Source organism: Acomys russatus, chromosome 10 (assembly GCF_903995435.1).
Source record: "Acomys russatus chromosome 10, mAcoRus1.1, whole genome shotgun sequence".
In the NCBI taxonomy this organism is placed as follows: domain Eukaryota; kingdom Metazoa; phylum Chordata; class Mammalia; order Rodentia; family Muridae; genus Acomys; species Acomys russatus.
In genome coordinates, this window is record NC_067146.1 from 73,955,521 (window position 1) to 73,982,039 (window position 26,519).

General features: G+C 48.1%; 1 protein-coding gene and 1 pseudogene across 1 annotated transcript; both read right to left on the reverse strand.

The window, feature by feature from the left end:
* The window catches only part of LOC127194186 (gastrula zinc finger protein XlCGF7.1-like), a 35,232-nt pseudogene extending 13,619 nt beyond the window's left edge, over window positions 1-21,613 (reverse strand).
* Window positions 18,594-21,614, reverse strand: LOC127194847 (zinc finger and SCAN domain-containing protein 2-like). The gene is made up of 2 exons (XM_051152426.1): window positions 21,496-21,614; window positions 18,594-19,464 (listed from the first exon to the last, which is right to left on the reverse strand). The coding sequence occupies exon 2, from the start codon at window positions 19,434-19,436 to the stop codon at window positions 18,825-18,827; it is 612 nt and encodes a 203-aa protein (XP_051008383.1). The 5' UTR covers window positions 19,437-19,464; window positions 21,496-21,614; the 3' UTR covers window positions 18,594-18,824.
* Between the last annotated feature and the right edge of the window lie 4,905 nt (window positions 21,615-26,519).

Sequence of the window (26,519 nt, forward strand, 5' to 3'; positions counted from 1 at the left end):
CATTCTAACGTGTTTAAGATGAATCTCAGTCATTTATTTTTGCATTTCCCTGGTGACTAAGGATGTTGAACATTTCCTTAAAAGCTTCTTAGCCATTAGAGATTCCTCTATTGAGAATTTTCTATTCATATTTGTACACCATTCCTAATTGCTTTATTTGGCTTGTTGAGGTTTAGTTTCTTAAGTTCTCTATATATTTTGGATATCAGCCATCTGTGGGATATGCAGTGTACAATGTCAAGAAATTATGACCATACATATTTAAAGGTTCTATGTGTGGGTTAAATATAGCTAAAAGATTCCTCAAGACCCAGCTATTCCACTCCTTGGAATATACCCAGAAGATGCTCCAGCACACAACAAGAAAATTTGCTCAACCATGTTCATAGCAGCCTTATTCATAATAGCCAGAATATGGAAACAGCCTATGTGTCCCTCAGTAGAAGAATGGATAAAGAAAATGTGGTACATATACACTATGGAATACTACTCAGCTACTAAAAACAAGGAATTCCCAAAATTTGTGGATAAATGGATTGAGCTAGAAATGATCACAATGAGTGAGTTAACCCAGAAGCAGAAAGTCTTAAATGGTATATACTCACTTATATCTGCATACTAGCCCAAGGGGCATGTCCCACCAAAGCCTTCACTTACCAGGAAACTGGGACAGAGGGGTGGACATCCTATTGGGACTCTAGATGAGAGAAGCATGGGAGAATGGCAAAGTAGAAGGATCTAGAGGTTCCTAGAAACCTACAAGTAGAACATTATGATAGGCAGATTTGGGCCCAGGGGTCCCGCTCAAACTAAGGCACCATCCAAGGACAATACAGGTGGTAAACTTTAAACCCCTACCCAGATCTAGCCAATGGTCAGAACATTCTCCACACTTGAGTGGAGAGTGGGATATGACTTTCTCACGTACTCTGTTGCCTCACATTTGACCATGTCCCCTGGAGGGGGAGACCTGGTGGCACTCAGAGAAAGGACAGCAGGTTGCCGAGAAGAGACTTGATACCATATGAGCATATACCAGGGGAGGTAATCCCCCTCAGGAACAGTCATAGGGGAGGGCAATAAGGGGAAAATGGGAGGGAGGGAAGAATGGGAGGACACAAGGGATGGGATAACCATTGAGATGTAACAAGAATAAATTAATAATAAAAATTTTTTTAAAAAGAAAAAAACTATTTTTAAAAAATAGCTAAAAGATAGGTAGGCACATATTCAAGCTGGTTATACATTGACTGTTTCTATGTAGTGGAGCTAAGTTAGGGGATTTGCGACTGAAAGTACAGGAGAAGGGCGTAAGCAAAGCTGTGTAATTAATGGAACAGGAACATGGCATTGAATTCATCTGTCCTCCTTACTTAAAGAATTGGACCAGCATTTCTGCAGTATGTTTTGGTGAATACTAGTGCCTTGGAATGCACAGCACAGAAACAGTTAGTTAAATGTGCAATAATGAGGCTAATTTGAGTATAAGCATCCAAAGGAGAAGGTTGTTCCATAGGAGAGAAGCTTGTTTAATATGATTTAGCTCAGGCTTGTCTATAATGCGAATTTCCCCACATCCTTTTAGCCACTCCCTTCTCTGAAATCATTATGTAGAACAATTTTATGTGATACTAAATGTAGTCCTTAATGTCATGTTTTCAAATGCAGTATTAGTGAATAGTGAAAATTAATCTCCTTTTGAAGTGATCTGGTTGTCTCTGGACTGTTACTGTAAGGGACACAGATGCCTTTGCTGTGAGAAGAGCAGTCTGTGAGTGGTGTCGCATGCAACACACATCAGTAAGGTCACTGGGAGAGGAGGCACGGGAAAGTGCCCAGGTAGCTGCAGAAAGACACTGTAGAAACACAGTAAAATTCTGCTCTTTTGAAGCTGGAAGAAAGAGAGAGCATTGCAGGATAAAGAGAAAAGAAAGCTCAGTGTGAGGATTTATTAAAATCACTGATGAGTGTTCTCTGGTTTAGGTTAGGGTTTTGAAACTGAAAGGACTAAGATTGAAAACATCTGTGAATGTGTCAACGGGAAATCTCCAGTCCACTTCATAGTGTCATCACTAGTGATCTTTGCTGCATTTTAATGCAGACATTTGTTCCATTTCATTATTGTCCATATTTAAATAGTGTTGAGTATTAAATAGAGGCCTCATGTATGCCAGATAAGTGTCTACACCTGAGTGTTCTGGCCTAGCAGGGACAGGGGCTCCCTGCCCCCACCCCATCTGAGAGGCTATTGGCAGTTGGTGGCTCTAGAGGAGGAGGAGTCAGTTTTTCTTCTGGTGCTCATGCCTGGCAGATTGGATAAAACTTGGTGGATGGCTCTACACACATGAGAATTTGGACATGAAATGTTTTTGAGGTAGGTGATTTAAAAAAAAAAAAAAAAAAAGGACACCACCTTGTGTCGGTTGAGTGTGAGGTCAGTGGGTATTTAGGACAAATAAATGACAATATGATGAAAATTCAATATATTTGTGTATGAAATTCTTAAATAGGTAAAATGTATCATATAAATGTTCTGTGTTTAATGCTGTTCAAATTCTTATGAGAACTTCTTTCTTTTAAAACAAGGTTTGAATAAGCAACACTTACTGAATTCAACTGTATGTACATTGATTTAGAAGATTTTGGCTGCAAAGGCAGGTGATGGGTGGGACTCAGTTAATTCATTTATGTTTTTCAATCATTCGCTTTTTCTTCAGGAAATGTGAATATTGCCCTGTGGTTTGAAATTAGGCTTTTGACAACTATTTTTATCATCTTTGTGAAAAACATAGTCTTAATTGCCATTTCATTTTCTTTCTGTGCTTGGGAGTAAATACCTTATAGATGAAATACCCTGGAGACTAAATGAACCATGAAAAAAAAGAAAGTCATGTGACTCAGTTCTTTAATTTTTAAAAGACTCAATTTTCCTTCTCTGCACCCTGTTGTCCTTTAAAGACTATATAGCACTACATTCCATCACTAATGTGTGATGTTCACACATGTACTGGTTCACGTGAGACATCCTAGGCTATTGAGAGGAGAGAACCAACACAGGCTAGTCTTATTAATAAGCCAATCCTATGCCTTTGCCAATGAGATCTGCAACATGACAAATTGGGGCCTCCCTTCCTTTTAGAATCAGTATAGTTATTGAAAATACAAGTAAAAGGATCAGTTTTATAGAATGGATGATGAGCCATTTTCTAGATCAGACATAACCTTAGAAGCTACTAATTTGTATTGGCTGTTGTTGGCATTGAGTTCTTGTGTAATTCAAATGCTGATGTCTGTACCCACCGTCCTCCATTTCTGGTTGCAAGCCTTGGTCTGATAATTTCTTGTCTGAATGTGCTGTATGCTCTGCTCCCCAACTGTCTCCCTGATATGTCAATAAAGCAGCTTACAGACAATCAATGAGCAGGGAAGAGAATAGGGCCGGACTTCCTGCCAGACAGGGGAGGAGGCAGTCAGAAGAGGAAGGAGTAGGACATTCAGCCTGAGATTCATCCCCAGGCAGATGTGCAGGAGAGGTGAAGCAGAGAGAGAGGTAAAAAGCAAGTAGGTTGGGGATTGAGGCAGAGATGGAATCAGGATAATATAGAGAGTTAAGAACACGCTTAAGGCTGGAGTGGTGACCCTTGCCTTTAATCCCAGCACTCAGGAGGCAGAGGCAGAGGGATCTCATTCAGTTCTTAGCCAGCCTGGTCTACAAAGCCAGTCCAGGACAGCCAAGGCTACATAGAGAGACCCTGTCTACAAAATACCAAAATCCATTAAAAAAAAAAAAAAGGATTTGAATTGCTCAAGATTGTCCTGTGAAGCTCGTTTCTAAACAAATATAAAAAGAGTCTCAATTATTGGTGTGGAAGATGGCTTAAGACAGAAACCAAGAAAAACAAACACTCTTTTATAAAAAATAGCTGTGGCAGGCGGGTATATGAAATTGTAGTGACTATTCTTCTTTGACCATTCTCATCTTCTGTGAAGGCAGCACAGTGGGGTGTAGTTTAGAATAGGGATGGGGCTTGAGGAGATGTGTGGGTGGCATGGGGGTTGTAGAGAGGGTAGAGCAGTAAACCCTGGATGTCAGCTGATTTAGTTTGAAGGTAGCTCTGCCTGTCACCAGAGAACTGTCAGGTACAGCATGATGATATGATGTTTTTATCATGACTCCTTGTGAGAAGAGAGATGTAGGGGTGGAGGCAAGCGTGTCACAAATAAAAACAGCAAAGATGTGCTACATCAGTATCAGAGTCTTGAGTATCTGACCCAGCCAAAGACTTTCATTAAATATTCTCTGCAATCTTGTTTACAATTTTTTAAAAGGACAATGAAATCAGACCATTTTCACGCTCCTCTTTTAGGCTCTACTTTTCTCATTTATCTTCACCCTCCTTCAAATTCATGAGTGTTTTTTTTTTATAATTCATACACATCTATAGATAGCCACATAAATTTCTATCTGCAATGTTATGACTACAAGTGTAGGCTTTCAGGTCTGTATTGTAGGTAGTGGATAACCAGCTATGGGATCATGTGTGGGGACAGAGAACTCTCCCTCTCTCAGCAGTGCGTAGTTGCTTATAGGTCTTTGTCTCAGGATGAGTCCCGGTGAGGTTCCCCATCTACACAGGACTGTCCCTGTCTCAGGATGAGTCCACGTCATGTTTTCCCAACCACACTAGCATTTCCTTGCTGTTGTCCTTGTCTTAGACAGCCATATTGTTGTGATTGCTCGAGTCAGCTTCCATGTGGTTTATAGGAGACAGCTGGCCCTGTGAATATTAGGATAAATATGGAAAAGCTGGGTCTGTAAATTGTCAGTAGTAGGTTCTGCCAAAAGGTCCAGGAGTCAGGGGCCATGGGTATTTGCCTAGGTTTCTAGCACCATGCAGGATTCTGCTCCTGTTGAACAAGCTATAAACAACTCCCATGACATAGATCATTTGTCACCAGGTAGGAGCGCCCCTTGAGCAGCCTTTAAAACACCCTGCCAGGTCGATGATTTCTGGTTGACAGTAACACAATCAGTTCTCTGCCTCGGTAGACTCTATGGCTCCTGTCAGGATTATGAAAGCTAGGCCTCACAGAAGAGGTTTTAGTGTCCCATCCAGCCCATATCTCTGAGTCCCAATTCCCATGCGCTTGGTGTGTTCAGTAATTGGGCCTTGGTGGTGAGATCACAGAATTGATCAAAGGTGGCAGCATCAATCTTATTGTTTGGGGGTCTTTTGTACCCCAATGACGACCAGCTCAAAGGCTCATGTCTCATGTCAGGGTTCTTGTGTTTGACTGTTTCTCTCAGGACACATCTGTGTCCTCTGTGGGGACTTGGGTCATGTGATCTGTTCTGATTTCTAACACTGTAATATGGGCAAAGATACAACCCATAGACAGAGACAAACTGCTCTGGAGGACGAGCTCTGAGCACAGATCTTGGTCTCCACATGGAGCCTCCTACCCTTGCTGGTACCTAAGGACTTCAATCAGAGAGTGAAGAGATCACTGAGAAATAAAGGAAAGGGTTTAATTAAGCATTCAGGACAATCCTGTTAGCCAATGAGACTTCATTTATTACAATTATATACAGAGCTAGGACAAGCCGTGTACCAGAAAGATAATGAAAGATGATAAATTTCAGGACTTCTAAGAGTTGTGTAGAAAAGCTGTTACGATCTGGGATTCTTCTCCGCAGGTTCTGGCAAGGACAGAAGGAATCCAAGGCATCGATGTCTAGTCAGTGGGCATGGATACAAACACATACACAGACACAGACACAGACACACACACACACACACACACACACACATGCACACACACACACCCAAACACAAATAGAGGCAAACACACACACACACGCACACACAGACACAAAAACACACACACACACACACACACACACACACACACACACACTCAGATTTAAGATCAACACTTCAGGGCCAGGCTTTCCGAAGACACCATTTTGATTGTCTAAGACCTCCTTCTTTCGCAGGAATGGTTCAGGCTCAAATTTGTACTCTTTGCTTCAGGCCCCTTTAGGGAATGTATTAGCACAGACCAACATCTCTTTTTCTTAAGGTCCAGGCCTCTTCCTGGTCTTCAATAGGCCGAGACCAACACCTCTTCTTTGGCCGATGCCTCTTGAGAATTAGGGGTAGACCCACACTTCAAATCTTCTTTGGACATATGCCCCTTCAGAGTTGGGGATACGACCAGGACAACACATTATTTCCTTTGGGCCCAGGCCTCATCATAATCAGAAATAGCCCCAGGCCCATTATTCTTCCTCCAGCCTAGGCCACTTAATGCATCACAATAGGCCAGCGCTCACACTTCTTAGGGCCCAAGCCTGTTCAAAGTTGTCTATAGGCCCAGGTCCACAAATCGTCTTTGGGTCAAAGCCTCATCATGATTCAAGTTTGGGCCAGGCCCATCCTTCTTCCTCAGGCCTAGGCCTAGTAATGCATTCCGATAGGCCAATGCCAACACCATGTCATAGGGCCCAGGTCTTTTCAGCGTTGGCTCAAGTTCATTGAGCCTAGGCCTAACAGGGTTGTGGATAGGCCTAGTCCAATACCCCATTTTCTTGGGGCCAAGGCCTGTTCAGGGTTGGAGATAGGCCTGGTCCCCATACATCCTCTTCTTAGGGCCGAGGCCTCTTCAGGCTTGGGGACAGGCCGAGGCCCACACCTCCTTTTCATATGCCCCAGGCCTCTTCATGGTTGGAGACAGGCCCAGGCCCACACCTTCTCTTCTTAGGGCCCAGGCCTCTTCATGCTTGGGACAAGGCCCAGGCCCATACCACTTCTATGTAGGGCCTAAGCCACTTCAGGTTTGGGGATAGACCCAGGCCCCTACATCCCCTTCTTAGGGCTGAGGCCTCTTCACAGTTTGGGATAAGCCCAGGCCCACACCTCCTCTCCTTCTTCTACTACTTAGGGCCCAGGCCTCTTCAGGGTTATGGATAGGCCCAGGCCCACACCTCTTCTACTTAGGGCCCAGGCCTCTTCAGGGTTTGGGATAGGCCCAGGCCCAACACCTCCTCCTCTTAGGGCCCAGGCCTCTTCAGGGTTCAGGATAGGCCCAGGCCCACACATCCTCTTCTTAGGGCCCAGGTCTTTTCAGGGTTCAGGATAGGCCCAGGCCCACACATCTTCCTCTTAGGGCCCAGGCCTGATCAGGGTTCAGGATAGGCCCAGGCCCACACATCCTCTTCTTAGGGCCCAGGCCTCTTCAGGGTTAGAGATAGGCCCAGGCCCAACACCTCTTCTACTTAGGGCCCAGGCCTCTTCAGGGTTCAGGATAGGCCCAGGCCAACACATCCTCTTCTTAGGGCCCAGGCCTCTTCAGGGTTCAGGATAGGCCCAGGCCCACACATCCTCTTCTTAGGGCCCAGGCCTCTTCAGGGTTTCAGGATAGGCCCAGGCCCACACATCTTCTTCTTAGGACCCAGGCCATTTCAGGGTTAGGGATAGGCCCAGACCCACACCTCTTCTGCTTAGGGCCCAGGCCTCTTCAGGGTTTGGGATAGGCCCAGGCCCAAGACCTCCTCCACTTAGGGCCCAGGCCTCTTCAGGGTTCAGGATAGGCCCAGGCCCACACATCCTCTTCTTAGGGCCCAGGCCTTTTCAGGGTTAGGGATAGGCCCAGGCCCACACATCTTCTTCTTAGGGCCCAGGCCTCTTCAGGGTTCAGGATAGGCCCAGGCCCACACATCCTCTTCTTAGGGCCCAGGCCTTTTCAGGGTTCAGGATAGGCCCAGGCCCACACATCTTCCTCTTAGGGCCCAGGCCTCTTCAGGGTTCAGGATAGGCCCAGGCCCACACATCCTTCTCTTAGGGCCCAGGCCTCTTCAAGGTTGGGGACAGACCCAGGCCCTTACCTCCTCTGCTTAGGACCCAGGCTTTTCAGGGTTCAGGATAGGCCCAGGCCCACACATCCTCTTCTTAGGGCCCAGGCCTCTCAGGGTTAGGGATAGGCCCAGGCCAACACCTCCTCTTCTTGGGCCACATGCCTCTACAGGTTTCATCCCAGAAGCCCTAAGGTAGGCAGGCACATGGGACTCCTGTGAATCCCGGCCCTCCTTGGTGGACTCTGAGTTGTCCTCTGCCTAAGACAGCTGCTCTCCCTGGAGCAGAGGTTTACCCTGTGATGTCACAGAGGCCTGGCCTCACTTCACTCACTGAATCACAATGGGCAGCTTGACATCCTTGACCCCTTGTGCCTCCTCCAACAGGAACTATCCCTTGTGTCCTATCTCACCTCTGTGCACCATGAATCCTTTAGCATGAGTTGGTATTTGCTGTTATTAGTTGAGTACTGGCCTTCAATGTCTGTGCCTCTTGGTTTTGGAGGCAAGAGTTCAAAAAAGTTAGGTGAAGAGTGTGGATAAGTCACAATATATCTCTTTGAAGGCAGAGCCCAGTATTAGGGGCAGAGACTCCTGGGAACAACTGCTTTTTATTTCCATCCTCAGGGGACTGTTCACCAGAGTAACTGTGTGAGTGAATGGCCATGCTGCCCAGATTTGCTCAGAGCCTCTGTCTCCATGTGTGCTTGCAGGTCTTGCAGTGCTGGGCTGGCTTTCTTAGCCCTACTCTGACCAGAGACTCTGTCAAGTCCCAGCTTCTCCCGTGCTGGAGCTGCATCCTCTCAAGCACCAGGTTTCCATTCTTTCTCATGAAGGGGCTGCAGATGTAAAACATGAGAGACATGCAACACTGGGGATTGCTGGACACCCAGCCTATGGGGCCACCATGCATTCTATGTAGTGGCCCAGAGTGTTGTAAAGTTTCGTGTTTAATTGTGAAAAGCTTTAAACCTCAATTTGAATTAGTCTGGTTCTGTCTTCAGAGACAGAAAGTCCAGCTGCAGGCAAGAGAATATTTTACATAGTCACACTGTGTGTGTGTGTGTGTGTGTGTGTGTGTGTGTGTGTGTGTGTGTGTTTGCGTTCAGAGAGCCTTTCTTGTAACATGACTTATGAACATGAGGATTCAGTTGGTGTCATTTAGAGACTGTGGGAAGTTAGAGTGCCTGGTGGAAGGACAGGGTTTACAGCAGGTGAAGGTTGATGCTTTTGTGTCGTGAGCTCGGCATGTGCTGTCTCCTGCACAGGTTCACTGTGGCTCTAGCTCCTCTCCAGGATGGAGCACAGGTTGTATATTGCAATATTTGGGCAACATATTTGTGTTCTTCATTACTGTGAGGAAATGTCCACCCTGCCCTAACCATCACCCTCTCTTGGGAGAACCTAGTGTTGTCTTAGTTGCTTTTCTAAAAGAGGCCTTGGTACCCTGCACACCTGCATTCAAACTGCCCCCAGGAGCATCATGGCCATCAGAACTTGAACAGGAGCAATAAGGACGTCACTAGGACACACAAGAGGAGCACAAGTCACTGCTCTCCCTGCATAGACCATGTGCAGTAGTCGCTGACACCATCACTGCTCTTGTTTTGTAGCTGAAGGTTGAGGTGGCTGAGCAGTTTCCCATTGTGTGGCTGCTCCATGTCCCTCCTGTTCCCCAGGGACAGGCACTTGCAGGTTCCCATCTCTTGGCTGTTGTGAATGGCTCTGCAGTGAGCATGGGAGCCAAGCTCTGACACACTCGCTCTGTGTCCTTGGATATGACCCTGGAGTGTTAGTCCTGCTTCTTATCAGTGCTATGTGTTTGTTTCCTGAAGAACTTCCCTTGTGTTTTCCACTATATCAGGATATCCATGTGTATAGTTTCTCTTACTCTTTATCAGTGAACTCAAAGATACATAATACTAATACTGCCAAATACAACCAAGCTGGACATTGTGGAAAGCTTGGCAGAAATAGCTTCTCCATTGTAAAGAGCTTTATGGTGTCAAAGCTAAAAAATCTTTCCTTTTTATTCAGACAAGAAAGGGGACATGTTGCAAGATATTAGATCACTCTGTGAATTCTGAGTTTGTGTTATTTACTGAAAAAAAAAAAACCTGTGTCTAGTTGTGGTGTGGTCAGCCTTGGCACACACCTTTAATCCAAAATCTTTCTGCTGAATATTTTAAACAGGATTAAATAAAGGAAGCCTTAGATTAAGAGCAAGCATCCAGGGGACAGTGAGTGAACATGGGAGAAACCATAGGGAGTAAGAGGAAGTCAGGAGGACAGGATAGAGAGATGCACAGGAAGTAAAAGGGAGGGACATTCAGTTTTATGGGTTTTTGAGATGGAGTAGAAAAGGGGAATTCTTGGGGAGGGACACTGGATGAGGAGGAAGGTCAACTGGGTGCTTTCTCTGCCTTTCAGAGCTGGCAGGCTTTTACCCCAGCATCTGGCTCCTGAGTCTTCATTGGTAAATAGAATGATTGAGATTTTGTTTAAAAAAACAAAAAACAAAAAACAACCAAAAACAGTGGATCCCAATCTGAATACTCTCCATGTGGTTATTGAAAATAATAACAAAAACTAGTAACGATAATGATGATGGTGGTGGTGGCCATGATGATAATGATGCTGGTGTAGAGAGAGGGAGAGAAGGGTATTCCTGGACCAGCAGATCCTACTGTGCTCTGGCAATTAGGGTCCAAAGAGCCTGCAGAATCCTAAAGCTCTTCCATAACTTCAAGGAAGATGGCTGATAGGCTGTCAGAAAGCACTTTAATGAAGATGGTAAGAAGCCCACGAACAAAGTACTCAAGATTCAGCATCTGGTTGACTCCACATGTCCTGCAACACAAATACCAACATAGCTCCTAAAGAAACAGCGCACTAATAGAAATAAGGAGGAGGCTGCAGAACATGCTAACCTTGTAGCCACGAGAATCAAAGAGGCCAAGAAATCACCAGGAACAGACTGCCAAGAGATGGGGGCTGTCCTCACGGAGAGTGTTGAGGCACACCAATTTTGAGCCATGTCCAGACATGTCTAGGCCTTCCTGCTTAGCATAACCACGGTCATTGTGTTTTGAAGTCTTCATTTTAATCCTAAACTTAAATGAAGTTCAAGTTCTTAGGCTTTGCCTGCCTGAGAACTTGAACAGCCTTTTTCTTACAAATCAATACTTGTTGAATGTTCTGCTTGAATGAATGTTCTATGTTCTACTTAAACAAAACCACAATATCCTGCCATGTTCGTTTCCCCTGGGTGGTCAGGCACTGGAATGTCCCGAGCTCCCCTACCCTATGTCTTAGCCAATCCTCTTAAACTGCTTTGTTTAGCTAGTCAAGATGGTGCAACGCTGCCCTCCCCTTGCTTCCCACGCCTGGTTATCTGGTTGCAACCTTGTTACAGTTTTTCTTAGAAAAAAACCTGCCTTAGAAATGGCTCAGTGAGCCAGGCTTGGTGGCCCATGCCTTTAATCCCAGCACTCTGGAGGGAGGCAAAGGCAGACGATTTGCTGTGAGTTTGAGGCCAGTCTGGTCTACAAAGTGAGTCTAGGACAGCTAAGGCTACACAGAGAAACCTTGTCCCAAAAAAACCAAAACAACAAAAAAGAAATGGCTCAGGGTCACAGTTGGGCTCCTGAGTCCACTTTGTGTCCCTGACTGGTCAGTGTTCAATAAACTTTCATCCTTCTAAGTCTGATGTCTGAGTGATCAGTTCAGGGTATTCTTGAATGCCAGCAACAGCTTCTTTCTACTTCTGAGTCTGAATCCAGGCAAAAACAAGTCTTTGAGAGTAAGAAATAAATTATTATACCTTAAATATTTTCAGGGCCGTCCTTCAGGTGAGCACATTGTAGCTCTGTCAAAGCCCACAGAAGATGCACACCAAGAGTGAACTCTGCTGTAGATCTCTGGTGGCAACAGTGTCACCATGAAGATTCCTGGAGCAGGTTGGTGGGGGATGCTGTAATGGAGAGGGTGCAGGGGCATGTAAGGAAAGTTTATACTTTATTCTCAACTTTGTTGTCATCCTAAATTGCTTTAAAAAAATTGAAAGGCTGTTTTTAATAAGTGTTTCCTACACAACTCTCCAGGGACACTTTGATAAAAACTATCTTTGCTGGTATTTAGAAAAATCTATCCTACTTTCCAGTAAACACAGAAATGTGGACTCACCCTTCAACTAGGTCAGTCATGACAGTCAAGTGGATCAATGATTTAGAAAGAATATCTTATAATCACCCACATATAAATAAGAAAGGGGCCTTCTTATCCAATGCCCCATCTTTTAGCCATCTTGGTGTTTTATGCCCAAGAAAATGGCCTAAATTCAAAACTTCAAATCAACCCACATTTCCTCTCTTTAGGTTTTTTTCAAGAATATTAAAGGGGAGTTTTTCAAAAGGAAAAGTGGGTCATACAAACATGCTTTAGTTTACTATGGAGATTCTCTAAGGTGGGACAGGATCCAAGAGGATCTAATGAGCCCACAGTCACCTGTCAGTCACCTCCCAAACTACCAAAACATCATCGTGTTGTCCCCAATGTCACCCACACCGGGATAATTTCAAAGCATCTCCCATTTAACCAGTACATATTCTGAATGAAAACATAAGAACAACAGATTTATAACTAAGAAAAGTTAATAATCCCATAACATAAAAAATGTAGATGGTGTCCACGTTCCCCAATAACTTCTCTATTCTCAACACTGCCTATCCATGAGGGCAGCCCATTACAACGTGTCTGCTTGTCAGTGGCTTCCCTGGTCGTCCCATAGGCCCTCACCTTTTGAGGGCAGCCGAGGAAGCCATGGGAATTGGTGCACCATCTCATCCTACAGCCGCATAGATGTTTAAAATGTTTCTTTTTCTTTCAAGTTTTTGTGGATGGGATGGGATATCTGTCTGTCTGTCTGTCTGTCTGTCTTGAGATCCTGAGACTTGAACCCAGTTCCTCACATATGCAAGGCAAGTTCTCTGCCTCTGAGCTATATCTCCTGCTTCTAAAGATTTGGGGCTTTTATGAGTACACACTGGTGGCTGGTTTTTCTGTTGCTCGATTTACAGAGTCCCCATATCCTTCTTTCTCTTTATTCCTTTGGAAACTAGAAATGAAACCAATTTCTAACTGTAACTGCCGGTCTCCAACAGCCTAGCCATCAAGCTCCACTTTTTCTCTTAGAGACAATCAGTTAGGTTGATCTTGAGCTTGGGACTCATCTGTGTCATCCCCCAAGTGCTGAGATTACGGGGGTGAGGACAGAACACAAGGTTTTGCACACACTGGGCAAGTTTCACCAACTCAACTATGTGTTGATGATTCCCCTCTCCAGGGCACACCGAGGACCTTGTGAGTGGACATATCAACTCATTCAGCAAATATTTACAGAGCACACACTTGGGCCTCTGACCTGCTGTCTCCTTCATACTCACAAAGTAGCCTTTTTTTTCTCCCAGGTCCATTCTCAAAATGTGCACTAGAGGGCACTGTGCTCTTCAAATACCCACTTCCCTGTGCCTTATGGCCCATGCTATTTCTGTATGCTTCCTAGCCCACTCAAGAAGAGTCCCAGACAACTTGCACTTTAAACTGGGGGTACAGCAGGGTAGTAGAATATTTGCCTAGCATCCTAGCAAGTGTGAGACAATGGGTGGATCTACAACTCTGAAAGAAAAAAAAAGAAAAGGAAAACAAATCCATCATGTGAATGCAAGAACAGAAATGACATCACACTCAAACAGGTCTGTTTGGAAAAAAAAAAAAAAAACACAGCAGAGAACCTACTGATTTGGGGATCCTATAAAATTATGAAAACTACAGACTGTTTCCACTCCAATTTTTTAAAAGAAAACAGTAACAATAAAGTTAATGTCTTTAATTAAATATCCAAACTGCCGTTTAACCAATTATTAAATAGTGTCTCAAAAAATTCAGTATGCTTGACAATGCAATAGGTCTGGTTTTCTCATGTTATCAAACCCCTGAGTCATCCTGAATAATGGCCAATAAAGTAGGGTCAGATAGCAGACAGCACATGTCCCCTTGGCATTGGATGCTGCCTTGGACAGTGGAGGTCCTGGCTCCACGTTTTGGAGCTCAGAGTTGTAGAGGAGATGATGGGCAGGCACACAGCAAACAAACAGGCCAGGGCTACAGTCTAGTCCAAAGGACATGTGTGGAAGCTTGGTCCCCAGCTGATGGTGTTGGTGGGAGGTGGCAGTGTGAGAAAGAAAGCTTCTAGTCCCCAAGGTCCGGTGTGCCCTCAGAGGGGACAGTACAGCCTCAGCTGCTTCTTCATCCTCTTGGTCCCCCACCCCCTTCACCAGCAGAGCAGTGTTGTTTGTTGTGTTTGCTGTTTGTTTTTCTCCTGTCAAGATTCTCCTTACCACAGGCCCAATGCAAAATAGCCAAATGACCCTGCAGCAGAACCTCCCAAACTGTGGCCACACAAACTTCTTTTCCTTGTGAGTTGATTTTCTGAGGTGTTTGTTTCTTTGTTTGTTTGTTTGTTTTTGTAAAAACAGGAAGTTGGCCAACATAAAGGACTTTAGTGGAAAATGCTTCAGGGGTAATAAAAGTGGTTAACACAATAGAATAGACGTGTAGTAATTTTCAGGGTGTCTTTAGTCAAAGCCTTCCGAGACAGTGACAACTGTCTGGATCATAAATAACAAGAAAGAACTCTGGGATGTGGGAGCAAAATACTTGAGAACAACCACACAGAAGGAAAAGGCAGAGGAGGGGCTTTTTATGATGCAGTATGAGTTTTAAATCGTCACAAATGGCACAGAAAATATGCAAATAGCCCCTGACTTTGGTGGCCCTAGATACAAGTTTTCCATGTTACTATGGTGCAGTGGTTAATATAAATCCAGGAGCAACTTCTAAGGCCGAACTTTGAGCTTTTCTGGAGTAAGGTACACATGGCAGAGTCTCTCTCCTGCTGGGCAGCAGCAACAAGCCACAGCCTGCAGTCAGCCTGCTGCTCCATAGGGGACCAGGGTTATGGTGTGTTACACATGCTGAGCCTGCAGTCTCCTGTGATGGATTTATCAGGAGAAGGCTCCACCGTGAGTGAAGGGACATTTGTATACTGGAGACCTGTGCAATATGTGAGAGGAACAGAAGTGACCAGGAAAGATCTGTCCCAGTTTTGTTCGGTTTATTTTTTCATTCCTTTAAGGAAGCCAGAGAACTAACTACTGTTTTTGGTTTTTTTGGAGACAAGCTCTCATTGAATGGAGCTCACCTACTAGGCTAGGCTGACTGAACTGCCAGCCCTGGGGATCTACCTGTGTCATGTCTGGTATTTTTATAAAGTCTCTAGGGATCAAAACTAAATTTCTCGTGCCAGCAAACCAAGCATTTGCTGAGCAAAGTAGCTCCATGGCCTTCTTTAAGCATCAGTCAGAGTTTGAGCCAGTGTTCTATGAGTGAGAGGACAACAACCTCTAGTTGGGGACTAGAGGTGCACCTGAGTGCACACAGCACGTATACGAACACATATACAGAAGAAACAAGCACAGGACTAAACAGGACATAACACTCAAGGGAGACACAGTGTGCTAACATGAGTTCTGTTACAAAGAATGAGCTCAGGCTGAGTCGGCTGTGAGGCTCCGCCCTGGTGGATGGTGGGTGGGGGAGGTTTGAAGGTCTGGGAAGAATATAGCAGAGCTGTACCAGCGAAGGCATGGCGCAATTACAGCAGGGAAGACACAAGCTGGGCAATTAGCAGAGGGTCTTGGTGAGGGCTCCTCTAAGTGAGCCAAGGAATAGTGGTACATGGAGGCTCCTGGGGCCTGGGGAGTACCTCCCCTTCCTAAGATCCTTTTGAGTACTCTGAAACCCCCCTAGAATAAGGCATAGGGGTTCAATAAGACACTGTAACCTAAACTGCATGGGGGATACAGGCAGGAATCCAGAGGTTTCCCCCAAGCCCTGGTAGGAAAGAGCTCTCCTCCTTTCCTAATGTGTGGTTCATTCTAGGGAACAAGGGAAACATCTGTGGGCCCCCAAATGACCTGCTAACATGTGAAGACAAGAGTCCCCGACCAGCAGTGACCTCTGCTTCCTTAGGGAGCCCACACAGCTCTTTCGCTGGCTTCACCCACTGCCGGCACTGCCCATGTGCTGGATTCTGGCATCTCTCTGCTCTCACCTTCCCAGTTGATACCTGCACACCTGGCTGGCCAGGAGGCCTGATTGGTCACATCTGGCTAATGGAAGCAGGGATCTTTCTCTGTGGGGTGGACACAGGGAAAATGATTTACTGTCCCTTCAGCAGTCCAACCTCTCCTTGAGACTCCACAATGAAATCAGAGCCAAGACCAAGCCAAGGGCTCCACTGTAAAATCCCACAGCCTATCAGACACAAAAAAGGGGGAAAGGAACCAAGCCCGGGAGCCTTGGCCAATGTCTGGGAAGGGAAGCCAGGTTCCAGACACCTGGTGTGCTGTTAGATTTCAGAGAAGGGACAGAGGGACGAAAAGGCGATCAGCCTCAGAATTCTTTATTCCCAAACAGGAGCAGACCAGGGGGAGAGAGACACTTGTATAGAGTAAGGAAAGGATGGCCGATGAAATCCCCAGGGCTCAGGTCTTTAGTCTGGAGTCCCCAGGCTCCTGAAACTGCTTGACATCGTGAGATCTACATGAGTATGGGAGATCTCCTAGGAGAAGGTCCACAGCCTCCGTCAGGCTCAAAAGGGCTGCATGCCCCTGAAGTGTTAGCCTCCTGAGTTCAGAAAGGGCAAGAAACCTTCAGGTGCTGTTCACATCTTCAGGGAAGTTTTGCCTCTCAAGCCAGGCCTGCCATCAGCTTGCTGAGATGACGCAGACTAGTCACTTCTTGTCTCTGACTTTCACCCAAGTTGTCTGGCCAGCCACACCTGAGTTGAGGCCTAGGGTCAGGCAGCCCAAAGGAGGCTTGCTCAGCTGTGACTCAGATGGGATGTGGCGAGTTTTCCCACCAAGGCATAGATCAACCTCTAACTCCAGCCTCTCCAGACACGGGGCACCTCCAGAGGTAGGTCTTCTGGGGAGACATGTCCTTAGGCCAGAATGACAGGCCACTAAGGGGTTTCATTTTCAGTCTCCATGGCCAGATGCGCCTTGCACATCCTGGGTCACAAGGTCCTCTCCATTTCTTATCTGTTCGCAGAAACAAAGAGACCATGGTCAGTTACACCGTATTAACGTGGCCCTGCCTAGCTGCCCGTCTGGACTATGTGGACATGTTCACCTGACCCACTCTGAGTCTATCCAGGACTTGAAGAGAACTCTCCTACCAGCACTCCCCTACCGAACACTGCCAACATTATTAGCCTGTGTCCACACAAGGAACAGTGTGCATTCTGGGTACTTGGGTGACTGACTAGCTCCTGAGATCCCAGGACCCCATTGCATAGCTTTTGCCCCCAAATACTGTCCACACTGCACTAACCACCAGGGATCTCAGGCAGAGGCCAACGATTCCACGGGAGCCACATGGCCCTGAGGGAGGACTGATAGCAAAGGCAGTGGACAGTGTCCAGCACCAAGCAGCAGCCTAGCAGGACGGAAAGGCTCAGGAAACAGCAGCGCTCTCAGAGCCCCCAACATCCTAACTTCATGTCCACACACCTGTCAAACCCAGTGATGATCCGCCCCTGAGGGCCTCACACCTGCCCCCTGGACACAAGCTCACGTTCTCCCAGCTGCGTTTTCAACAGCTCTATGGTTTTCAGGTCTAAAATAAAGCCCAGACTTGCCTGCTGTAGAACTAATTACTAGCTGTAATTTGGAACAAGTTTAGGCAAATCATGGTTTCCTTGTTTGTCAAATGGCAGCAAAGGCCAGTGCCTCAGCGTGAGGACTTGCCAGCATGAGTCTTGGGAGTCAGGCCTCGCTAGCCTTCTGACCAGGTGACTGTGGTCATCTTGGCCGAGGCCTCCTTTCTCTTTCCTGAATGGACCCAAGGCTCAGTTCGTCCATCTGTCCCCCCAGGGCCTCTGTTCTCACTCTACATCACACTCTAAATCTCAGTGCACTCACGACAGATGTGTGGGGTCCCTTCCCTCTGAGCACACAGTCCTTTGTGGCACAGATCCTGGCCCTCACCATCCCCGCACTCCCTACAGCAACTCTCTTTGTCTCTAGGACTCAGCGCAAAGCATCCAAGCCCCTTAGGTGAAGCCAGTCGCCATCCCAACTCAGAGTAGGCTGTCCCCACTGTAGCCCACATCTCTGTGCAGCAGACACCCTGACACCCTGTCACAAGCCTGAGTGCGGAGTTCCAAGTGCCTGGGCCCGGGGTCCTTCCAAGTGTGGAGCAGAGCACAACTCAGAACTAATTAGTAAAACTCTCTTGACAAATGGCTCCAGCCACTGATAACAGCAAAGCTTTACAATGCCCCAGGGAAGAGGAACCATCTCTCACCTTCATCCCCAACTTACAGATAAGCCAACTGAGACATGAAATAGTGGTGCAGGAGGATGAGGCTGTGGGGACCAAGCCTGGGCCTCGAAATCGTGAAAAGTGGCCCTCCCCATGTCGATTCCAAGTCTGCCATGCTGGGAATAAAGATCAGGTAAACAGCAAGTCCCGGAGACCGACACAGACACCCCACCCCCACCCCCCGCCGCCCACTTCTGACCTAGATGGCCAGCTCCACACACCCATTCTCTATTTCTGCCACGCCAACACCTCTGGGGACTCTGGCCAAGCCTGTGAATCTCACCTGCTCTAGGCAGCAGGAGCCTGAGGAGGCAAACCAACACAGGTGGCCAAAGCAGATGCATGCAGCTGGCCAAAGGGTCCAGGGGAAGGAAAGAAAGGGGGTAGCCCAAGGCCTTTTAACACCTCAGTCTGGCCCTGCCCCTCTCCAGGAGCCCATCCAGAGAAGGGACCACAATTCAGCACCCTTGGATGTGTCTCCCGGATTGGAGGCAGCTGATGGTGGCAGGTCTCCCACAGGTCATAGCACGTGGCTTAAATGGGTCGCCTGGCTCTCAGGCCCGTGGCCATGGCTTCGCTGGTGGGTCTTGAGCGAGCCCTCACGCGCGAAGCTCTTGCCACAGCGGGGGCAGAAATAGGGTCTCCGCTCCCCGAAGACACCCGGACGGCGTGGGTGCGGAGTGGGCATGCGCGTGTGGGTGCGCTGGTGGTTGAGCAGGAAGCGTGGCTCGCGGAAGCAGCGACCGCACTGTGCGCACTGGTGTGGCTTCTCGCCGCTGTGGATGCGCTGGTGCGTGAGCAGGTTCTGCTTGAGGCTGAAGCAGCGCCCACACTCGGGGCAGGGGAAGGGCCGCTCGCCTGTGTGTGTGCGCTGGTGCACCTCCAGGTTATGTTTGACGCTGAAGGCCTTGCCACACTCGGGACACACGAAGGCAGCTGCACGGCCTGCCCCAACGTGAGCCTTCTGGTGCCTCACCAGGCTGGGCTGCTGGGAGAAGGTCTGCCCACACAGTGGACAGCGGTGGGACTGTTCCTCTGCTGGGTGGTGGATAACCAGGCCTTGATCCTCCCCCAGACCCTCCTCCCAGTCCCCTGTAGGGGACTCTCCCCTAGAGGACACCAGCTCTGTCATGGGCACTTCCGGATGCAATCACCTGCCCCTGGAGAAGCACAAGCAGAGAGGGGGATAGAGGAAGAGCCCAGGGTCAGCCATTCTCCAGCCTGAGGAAGCGCTCACCCCCACACCCTCCAGTGTTTACTCCTGTACAGTTTTGTTTTGTTTCATCGCAGGGCTCTTCTCAAGAGCTGCCTCCTCCTAGTTGCCTTCCCTGGCCTCTCCAGCATCCCTTGTAATCTGCTGCCTCATCACCTGGAACAAGGTGGTCATGCTATCTCTGACTCCACCCCAGCACTTCAAGAACAGAGAGCTGCCTTCTGTTACAAGACACATCAAGCATGGGCTAAAAGCTGATGGGGATTCTCAGGAGCAGCTTTGCCTCCATGCAGATGCCCAAGGATAGGAAGTGACCCGAAACCTGCAGGAAGGAAAGTCACCCATGGCTTAAAGCGGGAAGTAAAATTAACCCCCCTAAACTTGAGAGTGACCTCCCTGCGTTAAACATTAAAGCTAGTCCCAGAGCTTGACAAGATGAATCATACACTTGAAAAGCTGCAGGTCACTGAACCAAAGCAAGAACTCCCAAGAAGCCAGGCCTGGTGCAAAGGCTGGGCACCACACTCAGCGCTCACCAAACATCCCCAGCCCTGGGTTCCCTGCACGCTCGGTGTAAAGATTGTCTTCTCTGGCCACCATGTCCCTCTGAAATAGTTTCCCACCATCCTCACAACATGCTACAATAAAGGGCAGAGTGGTGTTGTTAAGCCCAGGTTTGTAAATAGAGCAATTGAAGCTGTGTGACGCCATTATAGCTCCCCAAGGTCACACAGCAAGGTGAGCCAGGACTAGGCCCTAAGTCTCTTGACTCATTCTTGAAATTAAAAACGTTTCAATATGTTAGCTGCTCAGCAATTAAACACCCCTTCACACACAGACACAAGCACTCACTCCCTCGAGCAAAGCTACCAACACCCCAGCCACCACAAACCCATCCATTCTCAAAGGTCATATGGAGCAGGTGTCTGGCTACCACTCTCATGCTTTGGAGGGCAACTGGGAGCCACTCCTCTCCCTCCCTCCATCAAAGAAGCTTGTGTAGGGTCCCTTCAAGGCTCCCTGCAGGTCTTCTCCAAACTTCCAGCCTCAGTCAGTCTACCTGCCTGGGGGGTGGGGGGGCAGGCTCCCAGAAACACCCTATGTCTTCCCTACCTTCAGGCCAGGGAGGAATTGGCTCTCACCCTACAGAAAGGGACTAGGACCCATCACTTTGACTCCACCCATAGTCCCTCCCTGGACAGCTGTGCTGGCATTTGCAAAGACAGACTATCAAAGTCTCCTTGGCCAATCTGAGTGTGGTCCTGTCCCTGGGGCAACCTCCCACTTTTCCCTACTAGACCTCTGACCAGGGCCCAGAGGGTCCAAAGCCATGATTTTCCATCCCTCCCCTAAAGTTCCTCCCTCAGGGGTCACACTCACAGCCCAACTTGCTCCCCTTCTGCAGTGTGCAGCAGCTTTTTCCTCAAGAGTCTGAGCTGCCTAAGGAAAATACACTTAAGTCTCCCTCAGCGCTGTGCCCCCCCCCCTTTCTTCCCCGCACCCATAGAGCCGAAAAGCCTCCTGCAGCGCTGGTCTAGTCAAACCCGGGCATCAATAGCAAAAGCTCACCCCCACCCAGAGCGACTCTCACAGCCTTGCCAATTCCAGGGATCCAATCAGCCCTAGAGAAATGTGGTATGTTGTGCATCGCATCCCCACTGCTGGGAACACGCATAGGCCGCTACTCTCTGCTGCCGCAGCCCACCTTGCCGGACTGGCAGCCCCAGCTCCTGTTGGAATGAATGCAATCCACCCACCCTGGTGCCCGCAGCGCCCGCCACCCCAGACACACACACGAGACCGGCGATCCCAAGTAAACAAGGAATTAAGTCGCGACACTGCCACTCCCAGAAAGAGCTGCATGGCTCTGGGCAAATCTTGTAGCACGCTCGCAGTGACCTGGCCCCAAGGGTCCAGCACTGGCCTCGATAAATACGGTAACCTCCCTCCCTGTCCTGGGCCCTAGCCGGGGACTCACGTGGCGCCGCCTCTGGAGCCTTTGCCTCTGCTGCAGCGCCGCAGTCGCCAGCTTCTCCGCAGCCGCACAGCAGCCCCGTGAGGCTGGGAGGTCTAACTCGCCAACAACCTGGCTGGTGGGGAAAAGGGAGGCAGCGAGCGCTGCGCCTGCCCAGGAAAGAAAGGTGGCCAGATTCTGGAGCCAGCATTGCCTTGCAGGAGGGGTCATCCCAGTACTCGGACACCCATGTCCCAGGTCGGTGCCCTTTCTGGAGGAGCGGGGTCTTCAGCTCCCTCATCCCTAGGCAGAAGCAGCCTGGCTAGCTCTGGACCTGCCCCCAGCTCCTGGAAAGCGGTCTGGGATTTTGAGAGCAGCAGGCCTTTCCGGAGAAGCAAGAGAAGAAAAATGCAAGGGGCCCAGTGCTGGAGAAGCTCGGGGTCAAAGCCCCTCCCAAGTGCTCTCCTGGGTAGAACTGTGTCATTGTGATCAAGCCAAAGCTGTCCCCTAAAATCACTGCTTGTGACCCCCAGAGAAGCCAGGCATGGTGGCATGCCTTTTATCCTAGCACCTGAGGCACAGGCAAATCTCTAGAGTTTGAGGCCAGCGTTGTCTATAAATTGAGTTCCATCCAGGCCAGTGCTATTAGTGAAGTTCTGTCTTGAATGAATAGATGGATGGATGGATGGATGGATGGACGGACGGATGAACAAACAAACGAACCCAGAGAAGCAGCAGGTTGGAGAAAAAGCACTAAATTCCAGTTTCCCACTGCCCTTTAATAATACCCCTTACCCGTCCATACCCTTGCTTTTTACACAACCATTTCCCGTGTTATTATCTCATGAGAAAATCCAATTAACCATTTGTGTCTATAAATGAGATCCTGTTTTATAGGTGGGAAAAGATTTTTAAAATATAACACCAGGTGGCTTCCTCCAGAACTTACAACTTTTAAAGCGGCCAAGGTCACGCAAGAAAAGGCCTTAGAGTTCACACTTACACCGATAAGGAAAGGGCCTGAGGCACAAATGACTTCAAGGTTATAGTTGCCAGAAAACATCTGCTAGGCTTTCTCTGTGGCCCCTCAGTAGCTGCCAGACAGAGAAAGCAGTCTTCCCAGACCAAGCAGGACTTTTCTAGCAGATGCTGGGGTGGCTGTTAGGTAGGAAAGTGGTGCATGATGGGCTTTGGGAGACTCAGATACTATGAGGGCCTCTCCCCCTCTTCATTTTCTTCAAGTGCCAAGTGTGTTTGCACTTCTTCTAGAAGGGCATGAGACCGTGAAAACATCCCCTTGCTTAGGACACTAAAACTGGAAGCATGCCCACCAGTGTCTTGTTTTGGGGGGGCGGATGCTTCAAGACAGGGTTTCTCTATGTAACCTTAGCTGTCCTAGGCTCACTTTGTAAACCAGGCTGGCCTAGAACTCACAGCAATCTGTCTGCCTCTGCCTCCCGAGTGCTGAGATCAAAGGTGTGCGCCACCACACCCAGCTAGAAACGTTTCTTTAGAATCTGCTTTGAGAGCACTAGAAGGTGGACTTGGAGCTTAATGCTCTACAGATATTTTATAACAGAGGACCCCTTGGCAGCGAGCCTAGGCTTGGACAGCACACCTGTTGGTTTGGGACTAGAAGTAGCTCAAGTTTTTTCTTTATTAGAGACATTTAACTCAAGCTATGTTGCTATGACAATCTTGTAAACACAATGGCTTTAGTCCGGGGAAATTTATGATTAAACTTTTCTGAGTATTGTTGTGTTTTCTGAGTATAGTTTAAGAAGTAATAATCAGGTTATGCTGACCATTGTTTGGAAATTGACTGATTTTTGTTGTATGCTTTGTTGTAGGCTACAAAACTTTTTGTATTTCCTTGTTACTCTGTTGATTTTTGATTGTCCTAGTGATTGTAAAGAGGGAAAAAAATCATGATGTAATCTGTAATGAAAAGCAATTGAACTTCATCTCAATAAAATACAGGCGTTGGCCCAAAGAGGAGGGGCAAGCAAATAACAGATATGAGAGTAAACTAGAGTGAGATGAGCGACAGCGACAGAGAGAGAGAGAGAGAGAGAACAGCAAGCAAGAAGATAGAAAGACGGGTAACAACAAGCAAAAAGCGATGACAGAAGATGGTGACAATGAGAAGGAGTCAGACAGTAAGCGAGACAGAGACAGATAGAGAGCCAGAAAATAAAGTTCTTCTGGGCTTTTAGATCTTCAGCTTGTAACGCATATACTGGAATCTCTGAGTATTTCTTTTTCCTCCATTCCTCAGCCTCTCCTCAACAACTAGTTCCTCTAGCTAGCTGTTCAACCAACAGTTGGTTTCCCTTAACCAGCCGTTCACCACCTGCTCAATTCTGCCTACCACAGATCACCTCTCTTCTCTCCTCTTCACCGGTCCTGGAGCTCGTCTGCAGGCGTCCTTAGACCTATGAGTTAGATATCCCAGGGACACTGGCATTTTACTTTGACAGAGACAACAGAGAGGGACATGAAAGCCAAATGTCTGAGTCACTTCTGTCCTAACATTCCACACGCAAGCACCTGTCCCCAGCCCAAGCTCATCTTCATGTGCTGTGGCCAATGCAACAGCAAGACGTGACAACATTCTGCACACATAGCCATGCTCCTGGTCCAGGCAGGACAGTGGCCCACATGTGGGTTCCGCCATCATATATGAGTCACAAAGCAGCTGGACTCTAGTTTAACAAAAGCCTGTGGATCCTTTCCACATGGGCAAAAAAGCTTACTCAGCAAGCCCTACTCAGGTCCTGTGCTGCAGTCACCCTGAGGCACGCCAAGCAACAGGTGACTCTGGAACATCCCTGAGGCGCCTACAGATCATGGCGCTGGCCATCCTTCAGTGCCTCCTGCACTCTCCAGGGCTTCCACCTCTCTTGCCCTTCCAGGGGCTCTTTCTATGCCCAGACATCATGTCTTGATCCCTGCTACATCTCACCGAAATGCCTGGCACTGGTTTCAATCTGGAAGTCAGCACGCTTGCATCATCCTCAAGTTCAGAAATTAGCAGATGTACACCCTGATGGCCACTTCTATGGGGTTGTGGGGACAGGCCCCAGGACGTCATGGACGCTAGACAAGCACTCCATCAGTTGAGCTACACCCCCAGCCTCCAGTTTTAACTGTTTAATAGCCACATGTTACCAGTGACTGTGCTAATGGATAACACACACGTTTCATCCTTGCAGAAGGTAGGGCAGAGGTGGCCCAGGACACTCTCTCAACCTGGAAACGTAGGAGATGCTATCCTCCCTCCCCAAAAGCACAGCTGAAGAGATGTTACTCTTTTCCCTCTTGCTGTGGGCGGTTCGGTTTGCTATGTAAACATGTTTCTGTTTTAATGCCAGGTGTGGGGTAATGGGGGCTGCTCCAGTTTGTCCACAGCTGATAACAGCCTCCTGAGAGAGCGCATGATCTTTGTCAGCTGGGAACCGCCTCATGGGTGGGTGGGGGGGTGAGGGGATGGGGGGACAGAAGGCGGGGTCATGATCTTTGTCAGTTGGAATAAATACAAAACCCCAGAGCAAGGAAAGAGGGCCACAAGAAGAACTCTTGGAGAAGGCGGGAGGAGGAAGAGGAGGCTGCTGCTGCATTTGCTGTTGCTGGCTAAATATCCTGAGGATGGAGATTGGTATGGCCCCAAAGAACCCGAGGACCCTAAACAGCAGGAAGTAGCCACAAGGAACTCTGCCCCGTCTCTCTATTAACATTCTTTCTCTCCTACCTACAGTCAGTGGGTTGGAAGGGATGTAGAGCCATTAAGAACCCCAAATAAAACAGGTTTTTTTTTTTTTTTTTAAGTCAAAGCCTACACCCTCTCTTCGCTGTCAATCTCGTCCAGGAAGGACAATGACATGTGGTGACATTCCGGTTTTCGCTCCAATACTCCTCCTACCAAAAGGTCAAAGAAATTTATGAAACTCAGACCATGTTAAAATGTTTCAGAGGTACCCTCCACTTTGTCAGCTTTTCCACCAAGCCCCGCCTCAGCCCCTGCCCAGCAAAGATTTGTTCCCTCTCTCTCTCTCCAGGTTAGCGCACCTACTGGTCCCTTGGGCCTCTCTATCCCACCGAACCCTCCCATGGAGCCTGACCCCTGTGCTGTTGAACTTGATGCTTCTGTGGCTTACCAAAGGCCAGCTACTCTTCACGTGCCTTGGGTTATCTGACTTCGGCCTGCTTCTCTCAGAAGACAGCAACAGTTCCAGGGTCCAGCCCCAACCAGCTGGTGTGGCCTTCAGCAAGCTTGGCCTCAGCACCACTGCAGGCTTGCACTCACTCACCCGGCAGAGGACAGGACAGAACCCTTTGTGGTCTTGTTTCCTTTTTCATGAACTGGCCCCCACATGCTCCCTTTATTTCTGCGGTGCTACACAGCATCCCACATCGTAAACCACCAGGACAAGTCCGACCTTGCCTTTGATTTTTATGCCATCTCTTTAATATTCTCTGACCCACTTTACAAAGAAAGGGACTCAGAATCGAAGTTGGCAACTCCACGCTTTCCTTAGAGAAGGCAGTAGTTGTGACAAGAGACCTCAGGCTGACAGGAGGCCTGGACCCGCCATCATGTAGAACGTGCATGCCGGATGGACAAGTCAAACGGCCAAGCCCCCACCCTTTCCTTCATGTGAAACTGCGATGTCACTGCTTAGCTCACACCACTGACCGCACAGGATTAGGTGAGATAATGAATAAGAAAGCCTTATTGACAAGACTGGGGGGTGGCCGGGCATGGTGGCGCACGCCTTTAATCCCAGCACTCGAGAGGCAGAGGCAGGCGGATCATTGTGAGTTTGAGGCCAGCCTGGTCTACAAAGTGAGTTCAGGATAGCCAAGGCTATACAGAGAAACCCTGTCTCAGAAAAAACAACAACAGCAAGGCTGGGGCTGAAAACCACTTGTTCAAGAGCTGAGCACACAGACTGATAAGCAGTACAGCATGTGCAAATGATTCCTCAGGAAGTCATTTAGCAAGGGCAGGAGCCATGGTCTTGCCGATCTAGCACAAGGTGGTTTGC